Below are 19,003 nucleotides of genomic sequence, written 5' to 3'. Positions count from 1 at the left end.
TGAGGAGGCAAAGGAGTTATCCCAAATATCGGTAATTTTGTGTCTTTTTTACAACAACATAAAGTAAAAATTGAACCCTTTTCCATTAATATGCCTTTTTTCTATTCATAAACTTATATTCTCTTGTTTGTAACTTTCTTTTCCAATTCTCCTTTTTCAGGACACACTTACCCCCCTCAAAATGTATGTTCTGTAGGTGTATTATAATAAGTGAGAGTGTCACTACCCTACTCTGCAATGAATGGAAAATGCTGCAGGGTTGGTCAGGAGCAATACTGGGGCGTGGCATTTGGCCCCTCTTTCCTTCCCACTGCCTAGCATTAATGGAAGGCTCTTGGCGCCCAGAAATTTACTATCTAAGACAATGCCTGGGGGTCTGGGAGGGGGCATGGGCACAGCAGATGCATAAAGGAAAGCTGAATAAATTAATCCCATTTGGATTGTGGTTGGTTCCCTATGCCACAATAATTTTTTTAGAGCCAACATGGATGTTCTGAGCTAGGGCAAGGTGAAAAAAAAAAATACCCTTTTGTCGTGCATACTGGAAGAAACAAGAGAGGTCAATTTTAATTTGGAGGCAAGAAGGAGACGAACGAACTCCTTACCCTTCCCCGCCCCCCGACATCCCCCTCCGCCCCTCTCCTCTAGAAAGAGGCTTCTTGCTTGTCAGCGGTGTCTCAGTGAGAGACAAAAAATGGCGGGTCGTGTTCTTGATGTGTTGGACGTTTGTCCTCAACTTGTGCCTCAGGACAGAACAAAACGATTCTATGACGGTTATATCACAGTTTGTGTAAGTTACTATTTTGTCAATAAGTGAAGAAAGAATGTTTTGCGAGAAAAAGAATGCAAGGTTGTGTTGAAGTCTTTGTAAATAATCTTGTACGATCCTCGCAGAAAAAGAACTTCCGAATTTGCATCCAAATTCCGGACCACAAGTCCATGGAAAATGCCAGGTAGGATAAATGTTAAATGTTTCTAGTCTTCTCGGAAATGATGGAAACTGTAAGCGCCGTCTCAAAGTATTTTCATAGGTCCAACTCCACTCTGATGGCTTGGACGTGAGGGACCCCCCGGGTATCAGGTCGTTTCGCCCCAGGGGCTGTACTCCAGATTTCAAGTGTCGGGGATGATCGAAAGGGAACAAAAATCGAAACCAAAATAAATCCCTAGGCCAAATTAACCCCCCCAAAATCCCTGGTCCAAATTTCTGAGCCTTAAAAACTGCAGCCGCAAACCAAGTGTGGTTTTACTTTACTCGCAGAATTATGCGGCCGGGATATGGGGGCACTTCTACAAATCTTCAGATTGTTCTGAATACCCAAAATATCCCCACTTAAATCAATCCATCTCAAAAAAATACTTGCCAAATTTTCCTATCCCAAAAAATCCCAGAATCAAAAATTTCAAACCCAAAAAATCCCTCGACAGGAGCCCATGCACTTGTGAAATCCAAGCTTACCTAAAATAACATGTCTGATAAGCAGTTTTGCTGTGTTGTGGGGTGTTCTATGTCATTCGGCATATTGTCTGGGGGGTGGGGGGGGACTCCCGAATGAAAGAGGCAGGAGGCCCACTTAGTTGGGGGTGGGAGGCAACGTATATCCCTAGTCTGAATTTCAAAACCTGTCATATTGGAGAAAGAAGTAAAATCCTTAGGTATTTTATATTTTGCTTCATCACTGTTGCAGTTTCAACTCATCTTGTGTCATTGGTGGCTATTTTAATCTGTCTTTTGTCAACATTTCAAGGCCATGTCCCTTGTTAAAAAATTGCCTTATAGCAGGTTAGTCCCTTGTCAGAATTGGGTCATAACAGAGCCTCAGACAGGGATGCCTGTCATCTTGCTTGGAGGAGTAAATTGCAGATTGTGGTCTTAACTAAGAGTGTTTAAGATGGAAAGAACATCTTTTGGGCAATAATTTTCTGGGTCACTACAGCTTTTTATTGGGTCCAGGAATTCATTGGTTACCTATTTTAAGTATAGCCTCTTTTGGGGGATTTGGGACACACTTCCTTTTTAAGACCAAAGTTAAAAACTTTTCTCTTTGACAAATTTATTTAGAGCAATTTATCTAACCAAGCAAAGACAGAAAGACCTTCAGGATAAAATTGCCCATGTTGTGGAAGAACTTAAAAAGACGTAGTCCTTGAATTTTTTGTTCATAAAAGGATATGAACCCTGTCTTTAGTATATAAGTTTTTTTTTTATATTAGATTTAATTTTTGTGAAACACCTTGAGTAACTAGTGGATGTATTGGACAGCTATGTGAAAGCATTATTATCATAAGTATCATTGTCATCATCATCATCATTATTATTGTTGTCATTATTATTACCATTACTATTATGATTAAGTCTGATAATATGAGTTTAAGTATCCTTGTACTTTTCGTTTGTTTTTTGATTGGATAGAGTGTCCCCCCCCGCAGGGATGTAACAATCTGTGACAGTAACAATGACCTTTAGTGTTTATTTTTCCTGGGTAGTGGGACTGGGTAGAAGGGTACTTCCCTTGGGACATAAGTCCCATCTGTGCCCATCCCAGTTGGACAGGTCTGCTGCCAGTGCCGGGCTGAATTGAATAGTCAGTTGAAAAAATAATTAGAGGAATGAAACTTTTTAATGGTTGGCATTTTATACTGTTGTGATTAAATTTTGTTGCAAATTGTTTCTTCAGAATTGAGTGTGGATGGAAACTGAGGCACCTGCTGAGGGGATATGAAGGGGTAATAAAACAGGTATAACTTGTTAGAACAAAATAATATTAACGACTAAAAGCTAGTACTTCTCATCTCTGTGGTGTTGCTTATATTTTATGAAAAAGACAACGTTATTATAGAGATTCAGAATCATAGTGAGGAGAAATTGGAGAATACAATATTAGATTTGTGTTGATGAAATAATTCTGGTATAAACCGACTTTTGTCTTTCTTAGCACCTTCACGTGCCACATGAGTCTAGTGTATATTACTATGTAAAACAACAGTTGGGTTTTGTGTGACATTTGACTTAATTCACTCCAGGTGGAAATGATAAGGTTTATGAACTTTGCATGAGCTTTTCTCTTTGATTCTTTCTTTATAGAGGCTAGCACAAAGTAGGGATTTGCCATCATTTCTAGTGGAGCTCAAGAGTATTCTGGTATGTGGTCCACTAATGTCATTCTCTTCCATAACAAAAGTTATGGGAAAGTCAAGTCAGCCCTTGTTTTTTAACTAGTTATCCAGAATGTTAATTTAAGTAGTATCAATGTTATTTGAAACTTATGTGTCCCTCTGCCATTAGAGATAACTAAAAGGACAACCTTTATTACCTAAATCCTGGGACTAACTACTAAATTACATCCCCATGGCTCCTTGTAATGTGTTAGACATGCTAATAATATATGAAAATTAATGTTAATCTTTTCCTCCCCTTTTCTGCAGTGACAAATTGACAAAGTGACAAATTTTCACTGATGGGAGCATAAGTCATCTTAGTTAACAGGGTACCCTTGAGGTGGATAAACATTTCATCCAGGGTGGGGGAGGGGGGTACAGTTTTCAAACACATCTTTCGTTTTTCTATTTCCAATCGTTAGGAGAAGCTCCTGAAATGTCAGAGGTCAGAAAAAGTTGGCTCTGGACCAAAGTTTTACACACATTTGGTGACAGAGCTAGAAGCCATTGGTTGGGACAAGTGAGTACAAAGTGAAATTAGTTAATAATGTTTTTTTGTTCAGTTTTGTTATACTGGAATTTTGTTTTTATAAAAGAAAGTTTATTCTTTTACTTTAAGCAGAGCACCTTTGTTCTTGCTGTGGCTCTTAAAAGAAGACATAGTGGTGTGAACATGAGCTACATAGTTACAATAGTGTATTATTGGCTCTCTTACGTGTTAACTATTCCTGACAGCATGTCAGATAATAATTATCTTGAGTTAGTCCTCAATGAAAAGCATCAAACTCAACAAACAGACACAATCTATTTTCTTTGCTTAGATTGGCTTTTGTCGATCCATCTTTTGAAGTTTTGAAATTTGCTGCCAGGTAGGTAATGTGATTTCCTCTGCAGTGGGTTTTGCCATAAGTGGAATTTATATTCCTTGTGATATTGAGACTGAGTCTATTAAGATGCTGTTTGTGTTTGTTAACTGAAATTTATGTTAATTTTTATTATATCGGAAATGAGAGTTGTGCCAATCATTGATTTGAGTAAAAGAGATGCAGTCATTGATTTTGAAAAGTATTCAATCAATTACCTGAGAGAAATAAAACAAATATTATTATTGTTGACAAACAAGACTCCTAAAATTTGTCTTGTCTATTTTAATAAATTATGGATTTATATATTTGCAGGTGTAATCCATTGATAAGTCTATGTTTTTTTATCATGATCTAAAACAAGGTACAATGGCCCTGTTTAACTATTTGAATTCCAATGATCAATTATGTAATGGCAGCTGATTTCCATCACTACCAGCTCTAAACAGTTAGTATTGTGAGGCGACTCAGTATTTTGGTGGTGTATCTCACTAATTTATTACAGTGCTATGTATACTGTAAGTTAATGTTAGAAACAGTTTAGCTCAGCAACACTTTGTGACAAACATGCTTTTATTTAGTTTGTCTTTGCTGTTGTTGTATGGTAGTAACCAGCAATGTGTCATTATTCTTACAGAGATAACAGAGATAGAGAGCATTTCATCACTGTGCACCTCTCATCTCAGGTGATGTGATAATCTTTATCTACTCCCAGTACACTAAAAAAAAATTTTTTTCGCAAGACTTTATTGTGTGAACACTCAAACTGGAACACTTGGAAGAACATTGCCCAATCACAATGTTTTCTGACAACAAAGGATTCACAAGTTTTTTTGCCAATGAACCAATAAAATTCAAGGTTCAACTATGCAACTGTTGAAAACTTTAAAGCCACTTGAACTTACCTAACCACTCGGGAAACAGTCCTCAAATTTATGAATGTTTTTGGCCTGTTTGCAAAACACTTGAGAATCTTTTGTTTTCACAAAAGGCTGTGATTAGCCAATCTTCTTCCAAGCGTCCCAGTTTGAGTGTCCGCACTGTAACCCATAATATTGTTACTAACAATAATGTTCTAGTGGAATACAGAGAATCAAAGTTATGCATGTGACTAATATCGGCTCCCATTTTTGTTACCTCTCTTTCTTTCAAAATCTGTAGCATTTATTTAAAATGACATTGTCTATCATTTTGTGTTCTAACAAAGTTATGCCTATTTGTGGTTTACAAATCTCTCATTCTCTGCTGGCTCTTTACTCATTTAGACATTAAAATAATATTTTATTCTGACTTTTATTATCTCTTTTTCTCCAAAATGCATTAGTCAAGTTCTACTTTGAATTAAACTTCTCTAATATACTGTCAAGTAACTGCTGTGTTCGCTCTAGATTTCCACCATCATATTTTACCAACACTTAACTTCTCATTAGCTGTAATTAACAAGAAATTAGTTTTAAACCACAGGCCATGCATCAGGAAAATTATGTAGAAACAAAATTATTTTAAGTCTTGACACGAATAATATTAATTTATTATTATTATTACTATTATTATTATAATCATAACTATAACAAAATTCTTAAATCTGATTGGCTATCAACTGCCCTGATTTCAGCCTTAATAAGACAGTTAAATAGGACAGTACACGTCATGCCTAAGTAATTGGACAGTACGCGCCATCACGCGCGCGCTTAAATCGCTTTTTTTTTCACTGCTAGCAAAAAAAATCTTGGAATTTCTTGTGTTTTGATTAAAAAAAAGAGCCTAATATATCACAAATTTTGTTAAAGCTATGATTAATTGGTAACAGAACTTTGTGTCATCCAATTCGGTCTGTAATCATACTCATGATTAAACAAATTTTGTTAATCACTTGTATGATTACAGACCGAATTGGACCCCACTCAGTCCTGTTACCATTACTTGTTATTACATTGCTGTTGTGAATTGTTTTTAGCATCCTCAAGTAGCACCAACTTGTACTACAGAACTACCAGGGCAGCACTTCAGCTTCTCTTGGAATTCACAGGTAACTAAATCGACAGGAGTATAGTGCTCTCACTTACATGTACACTTTAATTTAAAGTAGAAGGGAAGTGACAAATTTAATAAGAGGATAGCAAAGGATTTATGCATGATGCATGATTAGGCCCATATTTAGCGTTTGACACATGAAATTTTCCATAATACAAACATGATCTGTGAAACCACTGATAGATGTGAAGCATGATTTATCTTGCAAGATATCTGAGACTCGTGAATTATGTGTCCCATTTTGTCAGAATCAATAGTATAGGACAATAATATTATACAGATTGAATAATATTGTCGGTTGTATTCTTTGCATTACGTTTTTGTCCTGGTTAATAATTACCAAAGAACTAGAACCCAAAAACCACGTGCCGTCATCTCTGACGTCTTTGAATGAGCAATCGTTCAAGTCTGGTCCATGATGACGGCGATTTCAGTTTGTAGCCAGTCTTTGATTAACAGGTGGGAGAGGTTGATGACTAAATTCATGACCCATGAAAATTGGTTTATAGAGCACGTGATATGTGAAATTTGTCAAAATTTGCATGTGACACAGGCCCATGACCACCCCCCGTCCCCCCTTGCTACCCTAAATTAAAGTAGCTGAGGTTCTTAACCTTTTTTGATGTAGTTCATCTATTGTCTTTTTCCTTCTATGAAAGTAGCTGGGCCTCAGTTTCAAATATTCAATCCCATTTATTTATCAGTTACTGTAACATTTTAATTCTGATTCTCAGCTCTTCTTTTGGAGATAATCATCATTGTTTTCCCATTTCCATTGCACCAAAATCCTGAGAAAAAGCCAGGATTTATAATACTGTTTCTGCTTTCTTTTCCTGGAGTACGCAACCAGTTTAAGCGAAAGTAAACAATTTGATTGGAGAATTCTCAGTTTACTAGGCTAAATAATCCGGCTAGCGTTTGATAGCTTATGACTACTTTTCATTCAGACATGGATCCTTTTTCAAAATACTCTCCTGTAATGTTACACCTTTCTCCTGCTACTAGAATTCTTAATGAAACCCTTGGTTATTTCCTTTTCTTTTGTTAGAGCCATCCTCTTGAACAATTGTATCAACAATTCCAACAGGTAATATAAAAATAGTGTTTCTCTGGCCCAGGCTCATTATATTCTAATAAATTGTTTGACAATGTTAGGCTGGGAATATTCTATTCCTCAATGTTATTCTCAGATTAGCCAGCTATTGTACATTATAAATTTTCCATACACAAAATATTATATTCTTTTTAAAATCTCAGCATTGGGTTTGTACTTAAATATATTTCTAAAATTTTGCAAATTTTAGCCTCAATTAAAAACATAATTTTTATACAAAAAGGTAGTGTATCTCAGCGATTTTCTACCATGAATTTCTTGCTAGCCACAGTATCTTCAATTTTCATGTGTGCAGGCTATAATAATACATCAGTTTTCTTTTTTAAATCAAAAGGTGCTTTGTCAGTTTGAGAATTTTTGGGACATGTTAGATGAAATAGACTGTAACACCTGGGTTCTAGAACCTGATCACCCATCACGATCCTGCACAAATAGAAGAATTGCTCTTGGTAAGTCCTAGAAAGGAACAAGCACCAATAATAAAAATAATACAGTTGACTCCTGATAACTGGAACCCTTACTAACTCAAACCTCGCGCTAACTCAAACCAAAGTCGATTTCCCCTGGATTTCCTTTTTTGATGTACTGTAATTTTACCCTCGGTAACTCGAACCCTTGATAACTCGAACCTCCCGCTAACTCAAAGTAATTTTTGTTCCCCTTCAGCTCATTTCTATACAATTTTACCCTCGATAACTTGAACTATGTTATAAGTACCCGACAAGTCGAGGAAAAAACGGTGTACCAAAGTCCAAAACATTGAAAAATCAATTTAATTATTTCAAAACAACCGAGTAAAGTCTTTGCCTTTACTTTTTTGTCACTCTAGTTCAAATTCAGTGTCCATTCCTGTATACTTTGTTGCAATGGCGCAATGATCATGATCGTAGAAATTGACTCGCTAGCTTTTCCTTTGATTACGTTCATTATTCGTGGAAAGAGTTGAAAAATGAAGGGTCCCCCGGAGCCTGTTGGTAGAATTGCGAAAAAGTCTTAGTCTCGGCGAATAGATTCAAGCAAATTTTCGGCTCTTCACGAAAAGATTCCACATACAGGAAATGCTCGATTGCATTGTTTATAGTAGCTTCGACGTCCGCGTGATTCACTAACCAGATGTCTGTCTGTCTCCCGCCATATCCCATTCCTCATCAATGTCACCAGTGCTCAAGTGTTAACAGAAGGTGTCCTAATCGACCAATAAGAGGGTATACTGGAATCCAGTATACCGGAGCGACCCTTTGTTAAGAATGTTAACAGGCATTCTTCCGCTCTCCCCCCCTCCATTTCACTGGTGTACAATTTCTTACTCCCCTACTATGTGAACGCTTGGAACAGGCTATCCCCTCTCCTCCAAAACCCACCTTTCAAAACAATTTCATAACAGCTCCTAAGTGCCTTGCAGGTAAACAATTATTACATTTTGACAGGAATTGTCTTGTTAAATTAATTTTGTTACATTAATTTCATCTTTTACCATAATAACACATTATGGCCCTGACTGCAGGCCTGTATAATGTTGTGGTACAGCATTGCCAGTACCCTGCATGCAGAGGTTTCTTTCTGGCATGGCTTTTAACATTTGGAAAAATCGTTTGCATGGCTTGTCAGTTTAGTTGGTTTAGGTGACTGACAGCGACGTGATGGACTTTGTAACAGTGATTCTGGTCACAAAGGCCTTGGGACTGGCTCATGTGCCACTCCACACAGTCAAGTAATCTATGAGTTTTCTTTTTCCATGTTCAGGCAACAATGCCTCCATTCAAATAGATCTGAATCCTACAAACCCCAGACTTCTACCAGAGTGCAGATTTTTAGGAGCTGACAATGGTATTTGAAAAATGATTCATGAATTTTTAGATTCTTTTTATAATCTCAGAACCAGGCTGTTACTCAGGGCTGCTGGAGGCTGGGAATTTCTCCTCGCTTCTATGATTGAACATTCCATGAACATGATCATTGTAAACAAAGGGAAAATAGATTGAACCAGGAGCACCCAATGACTGTTTTCTGTGAAAATATATGTTTGGAGAAGCGAATATTACCTAGAAGTTTCTATGACTTGAAGGCGGCTAAAATTTCTAGATGAGCGTTCCACTCGTGTACAATTTTCGAAGCTTATCTAATAAATATATCTAATAAGTTTAATTTTCACATTTCACTTCCCAAGTTAGGCTATTAATTTTGTCGTAGAGAAAAGGAAAGTAACATAAAATTTTTGGACTCAAAAATGCAATGGAGAGAGAATTCAGAAAATGTCTCACTTTCATAATACGTCAAATTACATCTAAAATTTTTGGAAAAATAATACTGAAGCCCTTGTAATTTTGTAAAGACTCAAGTTCCCCTAGGATGACCAAAGAGATACAAGTTTTATAGCACCGCTTAGATTGCATTGCTAGACATCTAAAAGTACTCTGGATAGCCTAAGTGTTATCAATGTATTTAGGACGAAACTAAAAGAACGTCCAATCTGTTCAATTACCCATCTATATTTTATTGCATAGGTATACCTTCCAACTTGAAATCTTAGTGACAACCCTGCTCAAAGCATAATTTTTTTTGGTCAGAGTCTCTAAGGAAATAAAGTATTAGTTTTCAGTTACTAAATGATATTGTTTCTACCATTTACTATTCAGAACAAAGCTTGAGTTAAAACTGACTGTGAATGGAATTTTTTTGCAGTTATTTTACCTTTGCGAGAACATCTGAATGCAAACATTCAGGCCTGGTAAGTTACTATACTGTGAAAAATACAAGTTGTAGCTATCTTATCTTTTAATTATTTTTAATGTATATGTGTTTTAAATTAGGAATCCACAGCTATCCGTTCTGGAAAACCTGGAGAGTTTACTGGGACAAAAATTTCCCTCCCCCTCAACAACAAAGAAGGAGGTAGTTGGACATGTTTTCTGAAGTCACTGTTGAAAAAAAGTTAAAATGTTATTTTATAAACAATAAATATCACTTTTTTTGAAGGATTTCAGTATGGAGTGTGGCATATGTTATGCCTATCGCCTTAATGATCTGATACCAGACAAAGCCTGCGATGATTCACGGTGTGGACAGCCCTTCCACAGTTTGTGTCTGTATGAGGTGAGAAGATGGTTTTTCATGCAATTAACCAGAGCATGCCAGCCACATGAAAACTAATGTCAGATGTAACTTCACATTTGAAAATAACATGTTAACAAATAATTATCACTGTTGCAGTGAGAGTTGCAATAAATCATACCTTTTGAAGAAAAAATGTTAAAGGGAAATGGTTTGGTATTTCATTTATTTAGTGTTTATATAATAAATAGATCATAACATGGGTGCTTGGAGCTGTATGTAAAAGATTTCTCTTTGAGTGTTGAAAAATGTTAATTTCATTAGTGAGTGTAGCAAACAAGTGAAATATGTAAAATCCTCTGTTTCTTGTGTGTAATGAAGAATGTGCAATATTGATGCAAACCCATGTTAATCAAATTGTTTAAGTGTTTTATGAAATTTAAGTTGTGCACTGTTGTTCATTATTTTTTCTTGCAGTGGCTGAGAGCTTTGCCTTCTAGTCGGCAGAGTTTCAACATGGTGTTTGGAGAGTGTCCATACTGCAGCAAGGTGAGACATAATGATTCTCTTAAATAATATTTGTATGAAATATTCAGTGCTTAGCATTGCTCAGGGCAAGCAAGACATAGGTAATCTGCAGGTTAACAAATTAGTTGGTAGGTCAATGGTGTTGCATGGCCAACTGTTGGTCAGAATAAAGTTTGTTGTGTTTAACCTGAGATTACAGGGTTTTCACAGTCTTGAAAAGTCCTTGAATTTTAGGGGGAGTCCTTGAAAAGTCCTTGGATTTTTTTTTTCTTTAAAGTGTGAGCCCGGAAAGTGTTTTTCAATGCTTTTTGGTTGCCCAAGACAGAAGTTATAAATCATAGCTCAGAGAAGTTCAAGGTGATTTACTTGAAGCATTTTTTGTTTTATGCAAGAATTAGCTATTAATTTAAGACAAGTGAAATGAAAAAGTGTAGAGAAGTTGGTGGAGCAAACAGTTCAAGCCTTTAAAGTCCTATAAGAATGGACTGGGAATATGCATTTTTGTACAATCTGTGACATTACATTCCTGGTAGGGTGTCCTTGAAAATCAAATGTGGTCCTTGAAAAGTCTTTGAAAAGTCCTTAAAAAGTGGTTGCAATTTTTTGTGTGGACCCTGGTTTACTATTCTTGTTTGGGCTTTAACAAAAATAAACAAGTCACATGCATTTGTATAAGCTAAAACCCATCAATGGCCTTTATGAATTTAAAGTTGCATTTGCAAATTCACTATATATTACTTGTCATTTTTAAGTCATTCTTTTAATTTTAATGTTTCTTGTATTTCAGCCCATTACAGTCAAAATGGTGACAGGAAAATGAGAAGATGACATACTGGAAAAATTATCTCAAAATACTATTTTTTTTAAAATTTCACATTAAAAAATATAAATTAATGTTGTATTGCAATAAACATTTCAGCGTACTTATTTAAGAGAAAGAGTGTTTGAATTCACTAACTGTAGAATTGCTCTATGGAATATGATTAATTCTTGTCCAGGCAAGCCTTACTTGACACTTCAAACCCAAGAGGTGAAGGGAATTTCACCATGTACACTGTAAACTAAAAAAAAAACGATTAGATGTAGAGAAAGTACAAAGGACACTGTAATGAATAAAACTGTATTCAGAGTGGTTTAGTATTCTCACACTTGCGTACAATTAAACTTTTTTTTATCAAACTAAGGTACAGTTGACAGTGTTTATGTACTGAACATTACACATAATAGTGATTCAAGTCAATTAATGTTATGTCACAAATCTACTTTCTGACAGAAACCAAAAATAAATATTAACATTTTTTTAACATCTGGTCAATTAAAAACAAGAAAACAAGACTTAAAGCAGAAATCAAAGATTGGCATGTATAGTAAGAATGAATATTGACTGAATATATTAACCGACCCTTTTATCTCGTTAAAATATTTGAACTGTATTAAAATGTATAAATAAAAATATTGATTTTGATAAAAAATATTGATGTGGTCAGTCTGCTTATTACCAAGCAAGTTAGGGAACTGGTGGTCAATGTATAAATGTAATATTGTGGACATGATGATATTCTCAATGACTCAGTTACAACTACATGTCAATTACTACCAGTTAATACCTTGTCCAGTGGTTTGCTAAATTAATCATTCAAAAAAGCAGACTTTCCACATCTTAGATTGCAGTAAGATTGATAGTTCAATTACTATCAATCAATTAACGCTACTAATATTAATTTTTACACATTTTATTTACTGTCATGAATCAAAGAAGTCATGCACGTCATTAAGGTTCTGGTCTTGGTTCTCTGTTCTGTGCTCACTCTTCTTTATCTGAGGCTCAGCAAATTCTGTGTCATCAAGTGTTTGATTATTGTTATGATCATCCAGCTCACCGCTTCCACTTTCATGGCTCGGGGGTGTGGTGATATCCCATGATTCATCTGTGAAGAATAAGTCACTTATGGGTTTAATAAACTTATAGTCAAGCCAGGACAAGTATCACTCCATAGATTCCATTTAAGATTTTATTATTGGAAAGTTGACTCCATTAGTAGTTGTAAATTTCATATTCATCTCTGCATTCCTGCTGGTGTAATTAATGAGCAATGAGTTCACACGAAATTTCTGCCAACTCAAGTTACTTAAATTTGATGTAAATGTCTTCAAAGCAATTTTATCCATTCAAAGAATTTTCAATCTGACCAAATATTGAGAAGTTGTAGCCAAAATTCACTACCCATGCAGGAGTGCAGATTTGACTTTGATACTTAAGTTCCAGCCACGACTAATGGATTCATTTGTCAAATAATCAATTCATCAATGAAATATATGGGGGTACTTGACCTGGTGTGGCTGTAAATTGTGATTGGTGATATTTATTTTCCTGTTAGCCATGATTGAGGCTTTTACATATTCAAATATGAGTGGATGATGTGAAAGAACATTAACTGTGCTTTTCAATATAACGTCTAAAGTCAGTTGCCTTTTTTACTTCTGTCAATCATTATTAGCACCATTACTACTGTACTGAACCTTGAAATACAAAACAAACTTAACATAATGGATCTGTCAGTTTATAAGGGTTATATCTACCAGACATGCTCCTCCCCACAGTGTGCAATGGCTTGCTCTTTCACGTTAGTAATAAATCTTGCTCCCACTCCTTTCCCCCTCTGGGCTCGCATCTTCCCAGAACTTATCTCAACCTGGGGCATTTGAGTGGGGGCTCCCGGTGAGAATTCATAACCATCATAAATGCTTCTAATTAGTAAATTAATATACCTTCCTCATCAGCATTATATGTCTCATCATGATCCACATCCAAGCCAACGACATCGTCACCGTCCTTCATTTGTTTGGCTCTTAAGCGTACTTTCTTGGCTTTCTCTTCCCTTTTCTTTTGTTTTGCTATTATTTCAGCCTGGGTTTTTTCTCTCTTTTTATCAGATGCAGCAAGCCTTTCCTCCAGCTATGCATTGATTAAAAAATCAAAAAAAATTAGTCAATCAAATTTTGAAGGTGTTTTAATGCAGTGTAACCAAGAACAATAATGATTTAATGTGTTAAAAAAAATGTTAAGAAAAAAAATCAAAAAACACCTTACCTCTGCTTTTTGTCTTTGGGCTTTGTCCATTTCCCTTGCTATGAGAAGTTCTGATCGTCTTTTAGACATCAGTTTAACTTTCTTCTCAAGTTCCTAGAATCAAAATGAAATTATCCTTTGAGAGAAACATGTCACAGTGACTCTACATTTTCTATTGCCGTGGTAACTGATTGCTGTGGTTACTAATTACGGCATCAAAAGGTCAGTAATAGCATCACTGTCCCACGGGTACTCTGTATTTCAAGTGATGGGGATGATCGAATGGCGGCAATAAATCAAAAAGTCCGGGACCGAAAATTAACCCCCCAAAAAATCCCATGCTGAATTTCCAAGCCTTAAAATTTCCACAAAGCATTAAATGCAAATAAATTGAAGTGTTGTTTACACCCTGGGACACTTTGCAGACTATTGTTTGATAATAGTATATTAACCGGCTTTATGGAAAAGACACAGTGTAATGCATTACAGACCATTAAATATTAAAACAGCTGCAAAACAAGTTTACAGAACCACTCAGCCGAGATACATGGGCACTTACCTAACATACACCAGCAGACCACTCTGACTAGTCTGGACTCAGGTCAGAGTGCAATAAACAAAGGGCAGTGAATAATTCAACAATCTTACCTTTTGTCTGTTTTGTTCAGCGGCAGCTTGTTTCTGTTCCAGAGCTTCTCTTGTCAATACTGGTGCACTCTCAATTTTCTATAAAATTAATATGGCCAAAAGTAATTGAATAATAATTATTATACCTGAGAGAATATGCAAGTTTATACTTGGTGTAAATAATTTGTCACAAAAAAGAGAATTAATTTTACACTCTCACAGTGAGGCATGTAAAAATAAGTAACATATATATATACAATAATATCATAAAACTGCTAATATTAATTTTATTATTTTCGTTTCCTCTTATTTTTCACAGAGCTCACCTCTATTAATTTCATAAATTACAAAAAACATCTGCCCACTTTATATGTGGGCCGTCTTTGGGATATCAAAAACTTACTGGCCATGAGCTTCAAGGGATTTTCTTTAGATCTGTCTAGATATCTCTTTAGATCCAAGTGAGTCTCCTATGCAGACATGGGGAAGGACTGCAAGAGGAGCCAAAAGAACCTTGGGAGCCTAGACTAATAATTGTGAAATGACAGTTTGAGATTTTTAGGTGTAACTGTAACACATGGTATATAGGTATTTACCTGTAGTCTGCGGGGTGGTCTGTTAGTCAGTGGCACCAGCTTATTATCCGAGTCACTTCTTCCTAGTACAATATCAAATGCTACAGGTTTGGATATTGGTGGCAGTGGGGAAACATGGCTTACACCTCCTGTAAAAGAAAATATTACAATCCCTTACGGAGAACATCTAGTGAATTGTTGGAATCTAAAATATAACGGGAACAGGATTCTTTGTTTGGGAATGCCCATTCCATTTAATGGAGATGCTTAATTCTCCCCTCACCTCTACACAAATATTGTATCCACTCCCACCCCACCCCCCCTGACCTTACCTGCCCCGCCTACCACAAAAAATGTCAATTTTGCATTATACCATAGCATTGTGGATGTGAGGCAAAATTCAAAAAGAAAAGGAACAATCCACAAACTAATTAAGAAAAACCGACTTGTAGATTCTGTTCTTATTATTATTTCCACTGCATGTGCTTAGGTATAGCCGTGTGGGGGATGGGGGAGGGGGGAGAGTTCTAGGCCAGGTATGTGCCACCTCGGTATCCAAATTAGGACCCCATTATCTGAGAAAGAACCCATTTGAAGGGTTTCCTAGAAAATGGATGCTTGTGAATGTTTACTAGGGACTGTAAAAATATGGCTCTAAAGGGGGGTCATAAGAAAAAACATTGGTTTTAAAGGTAGCCTGAGTATCAGGCCTTCCTAAGGAATTATGCCTGATACTCAGGCTAGTTTAAAGGGAGGTCACCAAAACATTCCTTCAAATTTTGCACTGATGGCATCTGTGATAATGCAAATAGCCTAGCAGAATGCCAAAACCCAGCATTCCTGACATTCAGAAGGTTCAGATTTTCCCGAGGAAGTACTTAGAGGCAACTCTACCCCACTAAAATGCAAAAAAGCATAAAAGCATACAAAATTGAATGGTTCATTAGGAAAAAGCAACAAATTCAGTCAGTTTTTTTCCATTTTGTTCTTTGTCCTCTTTCTCTCTCTCTCTCTTTTTCTTTTTTCTTCTTTTTTTTTTGGGGGGGGGGGTCATCTCAATTAATTTGGGACTCAAGGGGGAGCTCCCCAAAAAATTCCTGTGAAGAGGAGGGTCATCATATACTACAGGAGCTACCTGTCGAATCCCACCAGCCCCCGTTCCCCATTAAAAATGAACGGTCCCCAGTCCCTAGGTCCTTACAAGTGCCCCTTTTTAAGGAAACCCTTCCTTTATTAGTACCCTTAAATAATATTTTATTTTATTGCTGATCAACTATGATAAGGATTGACCCCATTCCAGAAAACATCTCAAATGCAGATGGCGCAGACTCATAGTTATTTTGGGAGATATCCCCCTGTCCCCATCCACTTAAAGTATGTGGGACCATCAATCACCCCTTCCTTGCAACTTTAGAGCCACCTTATAGCCAGAATAGCTCTAGTCTCCCACTACTATACAGTCAACGCTTGCCTTGCAGGCACCCTGCCATAACAGACACCACAATAATACGGGCAGCAGCTAAATCCCAAGCAAATTAAATTACAGATGTTTGACTGAGATAAACTCCCGCTATAGAGAGGAGAAGTGTGACATCATGTTACCATGGTAGCACTATTTCTGGATGACAACAAAACCAAGACAACGGTGATGGCAAGGAGAATGGCGAAAAATAAACTGTTTATATCAACAAAAGACAATTTTGCACGTGTATCATTCTATTTTGTACATTTCTTTGCCGCCATTGCACCACTATGACATGAAACTTCCTAATTTCATGAGCTCGCTTTATAGAGTAGGTGAACACAACACAAAAATTGTCGCTTTCTTTTTCTAAAACTTAGATAACAATAGATAAGGTCCCAAAGAAACTTTTGCCAAGATTTACCAAATTAAATGACATTGAATAAGATCAGTAAAGTTTGAAATAGTGCGAATAGACTTTTAAGTGATTGTCATCGAAAAATTTTGCTACCATGGCAATGTGACATAACGACTTCTCCTCTCTATTACAGAATCTCGCTAATGAGGACACTAACTCAAGGCCCTTACAGTGTCTGCTATAAAGGGAGTTGCCTGTACAGGAGAAATAAATATCTATACAAAACTCTTGAAGAAAGAAATGTCTTATTCAATAACTAAATGTTGAGGTGATAAATAATTATCTTAATTTTTGTAATGGCCAAGTTCTGCATAAACTCTTTTTTAAACACTCAATTGGGCATAAATTTGTATTTGTCCAAGCTGCCAAGATTAGAGAACTTTTGGAGATTTTTAGAATGCAAATGAAGCACATCTACGTCTCGCATCAACATAACAATTAGTTGCTATTCAAATAATGTATTCATTTCTTAGCAAATAACCATATCGTGAGGAATGTGTTTCAAATAAACACATAAAAATGTTTGCACTAAGCTGTAAAATCAACCCACTCTAATGACAAAAAGCGTAATCGTTGATTTAGACAAATCTCCATGTAAACAAAGTTTAAAATGTAATATGATCAAAATTGCTTGGAGAAAATGTACTGACATTATATATTTAAAGCAACGAAGATACTATTACACGCCAGGGGTCGAGTGAAATATATCAATTATTTGAACACTTACTTATTAAAGTTATAAGGAAAGCGTGGTAATCAAACCGATGCAAAAGTGGCAATAATTTTATTACAAAGGAGTGCATTTTATAAATAGGTTCCAAGTTTTTGAACTTTAATCCAGTTAAATATGACTCACCATTTTCAGCAGTAACTGTATCATCGGCTTGTTTATCAAAAGATTGTTTATGGAAAACATCTTTGTTTCCCAGCGAATTCAAGTGAATTCCTCCGTTATGTACAGCCTTACTTTCTTCCACTGTTTTTGAAACTTTTACCTCTTTGTCATTGCTCGATTTCGGACGGTGGTGTATCTTGCCATTGGCATGACCATTTGGTCTAACGTCGTGGTCGATCGTTTTCGTGCTCGTGTTCAAAGGCTTGGTATCTTCACCGCTTTGTGGTGTAACTTTTGAAGCACCACAGCCCATGACAAAAAGCTGCTCCTAGCAGCCTTTTATGTTCCTCGTTTGTAGTCCATTGCTGTTACATAAACGTGTTATCAACGTAACGTTACTTGGAGTACAAGGTTGTGCTCGCGGTCAAATACTTGTAATTTAATTTCGCTTCCGGCGAAATACCCAATTTTAGAACGGTGTAAATTCCTCTCGTGCCTATGTTCCCAGTTTATAATCTCAGATTCTCATGGTTTATCTTGGCTTTCAAACTGTTTGCTGAAATGAGCCTGACAAGAAATTATATAAAATGCCCTTGTGTTTTATGAACCTCTACCCGGGAAGCCCACATGTGAAAAGACCGATGTCTCGTTGCTATGCAACGATTGTAAACGTTCATTGTTCGCGCGCTCGCCGCCAGAAAAGTGCGTCAAAATCAAAACAGCACGTGCTGATCGAATAAATTAAGACACTTTACAGGTTCTGTCTGCGTGAAAGATAGATGACACAGACTGCTAAAAGGTCATGAAAATACGAAAGCTTCCTCACTATCAATTTTGAATAAAAATTTCTGCTTGTGTCATGGATTAATTGAAAAAACATATTTGCGTGTCCTTTGATCGCACGTGACCATACCCATTAAAAAGCACATAACTGTACTCTCTAGAAAAATGTCTAGTGACAACGCGATAAATGATCAGTCTGTGTTCCGCTGGATCTAGAAAAGAACAAACAAACAGTATCCGAAGTGTAAACGGTTTAGCTTTATTGGTGCGCCAAAAAACTAACAAGTCAGCTTTCTCCAGGGTATAACCTTTTTCCAGACAAAGCTAGACAAGTCTGAAACTTTTTAAAGTTTAAAATTTGGAAACACAACGACTTGATCAAAGGTATGTGCAAATTTAGGGAAAAAGAACATGTGCCCGGATTTCGACTTTTTATCTATCAGAAACTCTTTTCTCTATCAGAAACTCGAGCAAGTAAACTATA

The 19,003-nt window shown here is 36.3% G+C and overlaps 2 protein-coding genes across 2 annotated transcripts; one reads left to right on the top strand and one right to left on the bottom strand.

The window, feature by feature from the left end:
* Positions 1–548: 548 nt before the first annotated feature.
* Positions 549–11,733, top strand: LOC140942864 (E3 ubiquitin-protein ligase FANCL-like). Its single transcript, XM_073391878.1, has 16 exons — positions 549–790; positions 895–953; positions 2,679–2,739; positions 3,086–3,142; positions 3,582–3,679; positions 3,981–4,028; positions 4,660–4,708; positions 5,980–6,051; positions 7,105–7,143; positions 7,505–7,619; positions 8,914–8,997; positions 9,853–9,898; positions 9,981–10,062; positions 10,147–10,263; positions 10,699–10,770; positions 11,537–11,733. The coding sequence occupies exons 1-16, from the start codon at positions 695–697 to the stop codon at positions 11,567–11,569; spliced, it is 1,128 nt and encodes a 375-aa protein (XP_073247979.1). The 5' UTR covers positions 549–694; the 3' UTR covers positions 11,570–11,733.
* A 120-nt stretch (positions 11,734–11,853) lies between these two features.
* LOC140942865 (uncharacterized) lies at positions 11,854–18,381 on the bottom strand. The gene is made up of 6 exons (XM_073391879.1): positions 17,758–18,381; positions 15,043–15,170; positions 14,468–14,545; positions 13,841–13,933; positions 13,519–13,705; positions 11,854–12,677 (listed from the first exon to the last, which is right to left on the bottom strand). The coding sequence occupies exons 1-6, from the start codon at positions 18,047–18,049 to the stop codon at positions 12,493–12,495; spliced, it is 963 nt and encodes a 320-aa protein (XP_073247980.1). The 5' UTR covers positions 18,050–18,381; the 3' UTR covers positions 11,854–12,492.
* Positions 18,382–19,003: the final 622 nt, after the last annotated feature.

This window comes from Porites lutea, chromosome 7 (assembly GCF_958299795.1).
Source record: "Porites lutea chromosome 7, jaPorLute2.1, whole genome shotgun sequence".
In the NCBI taxonomy this organism is placed as follows: domain Eukaryota; kingdom Metazoa; phylum Cnidaria; class Anthozoa; order Scleractinia; family Poritidae; genus Porites; species Porites lutea.
The sequence above is the reverse complement of the archived record's forward strand: the minus strand, read 5'-3'. Positions and strand labels throughout refer to the sequence as shown.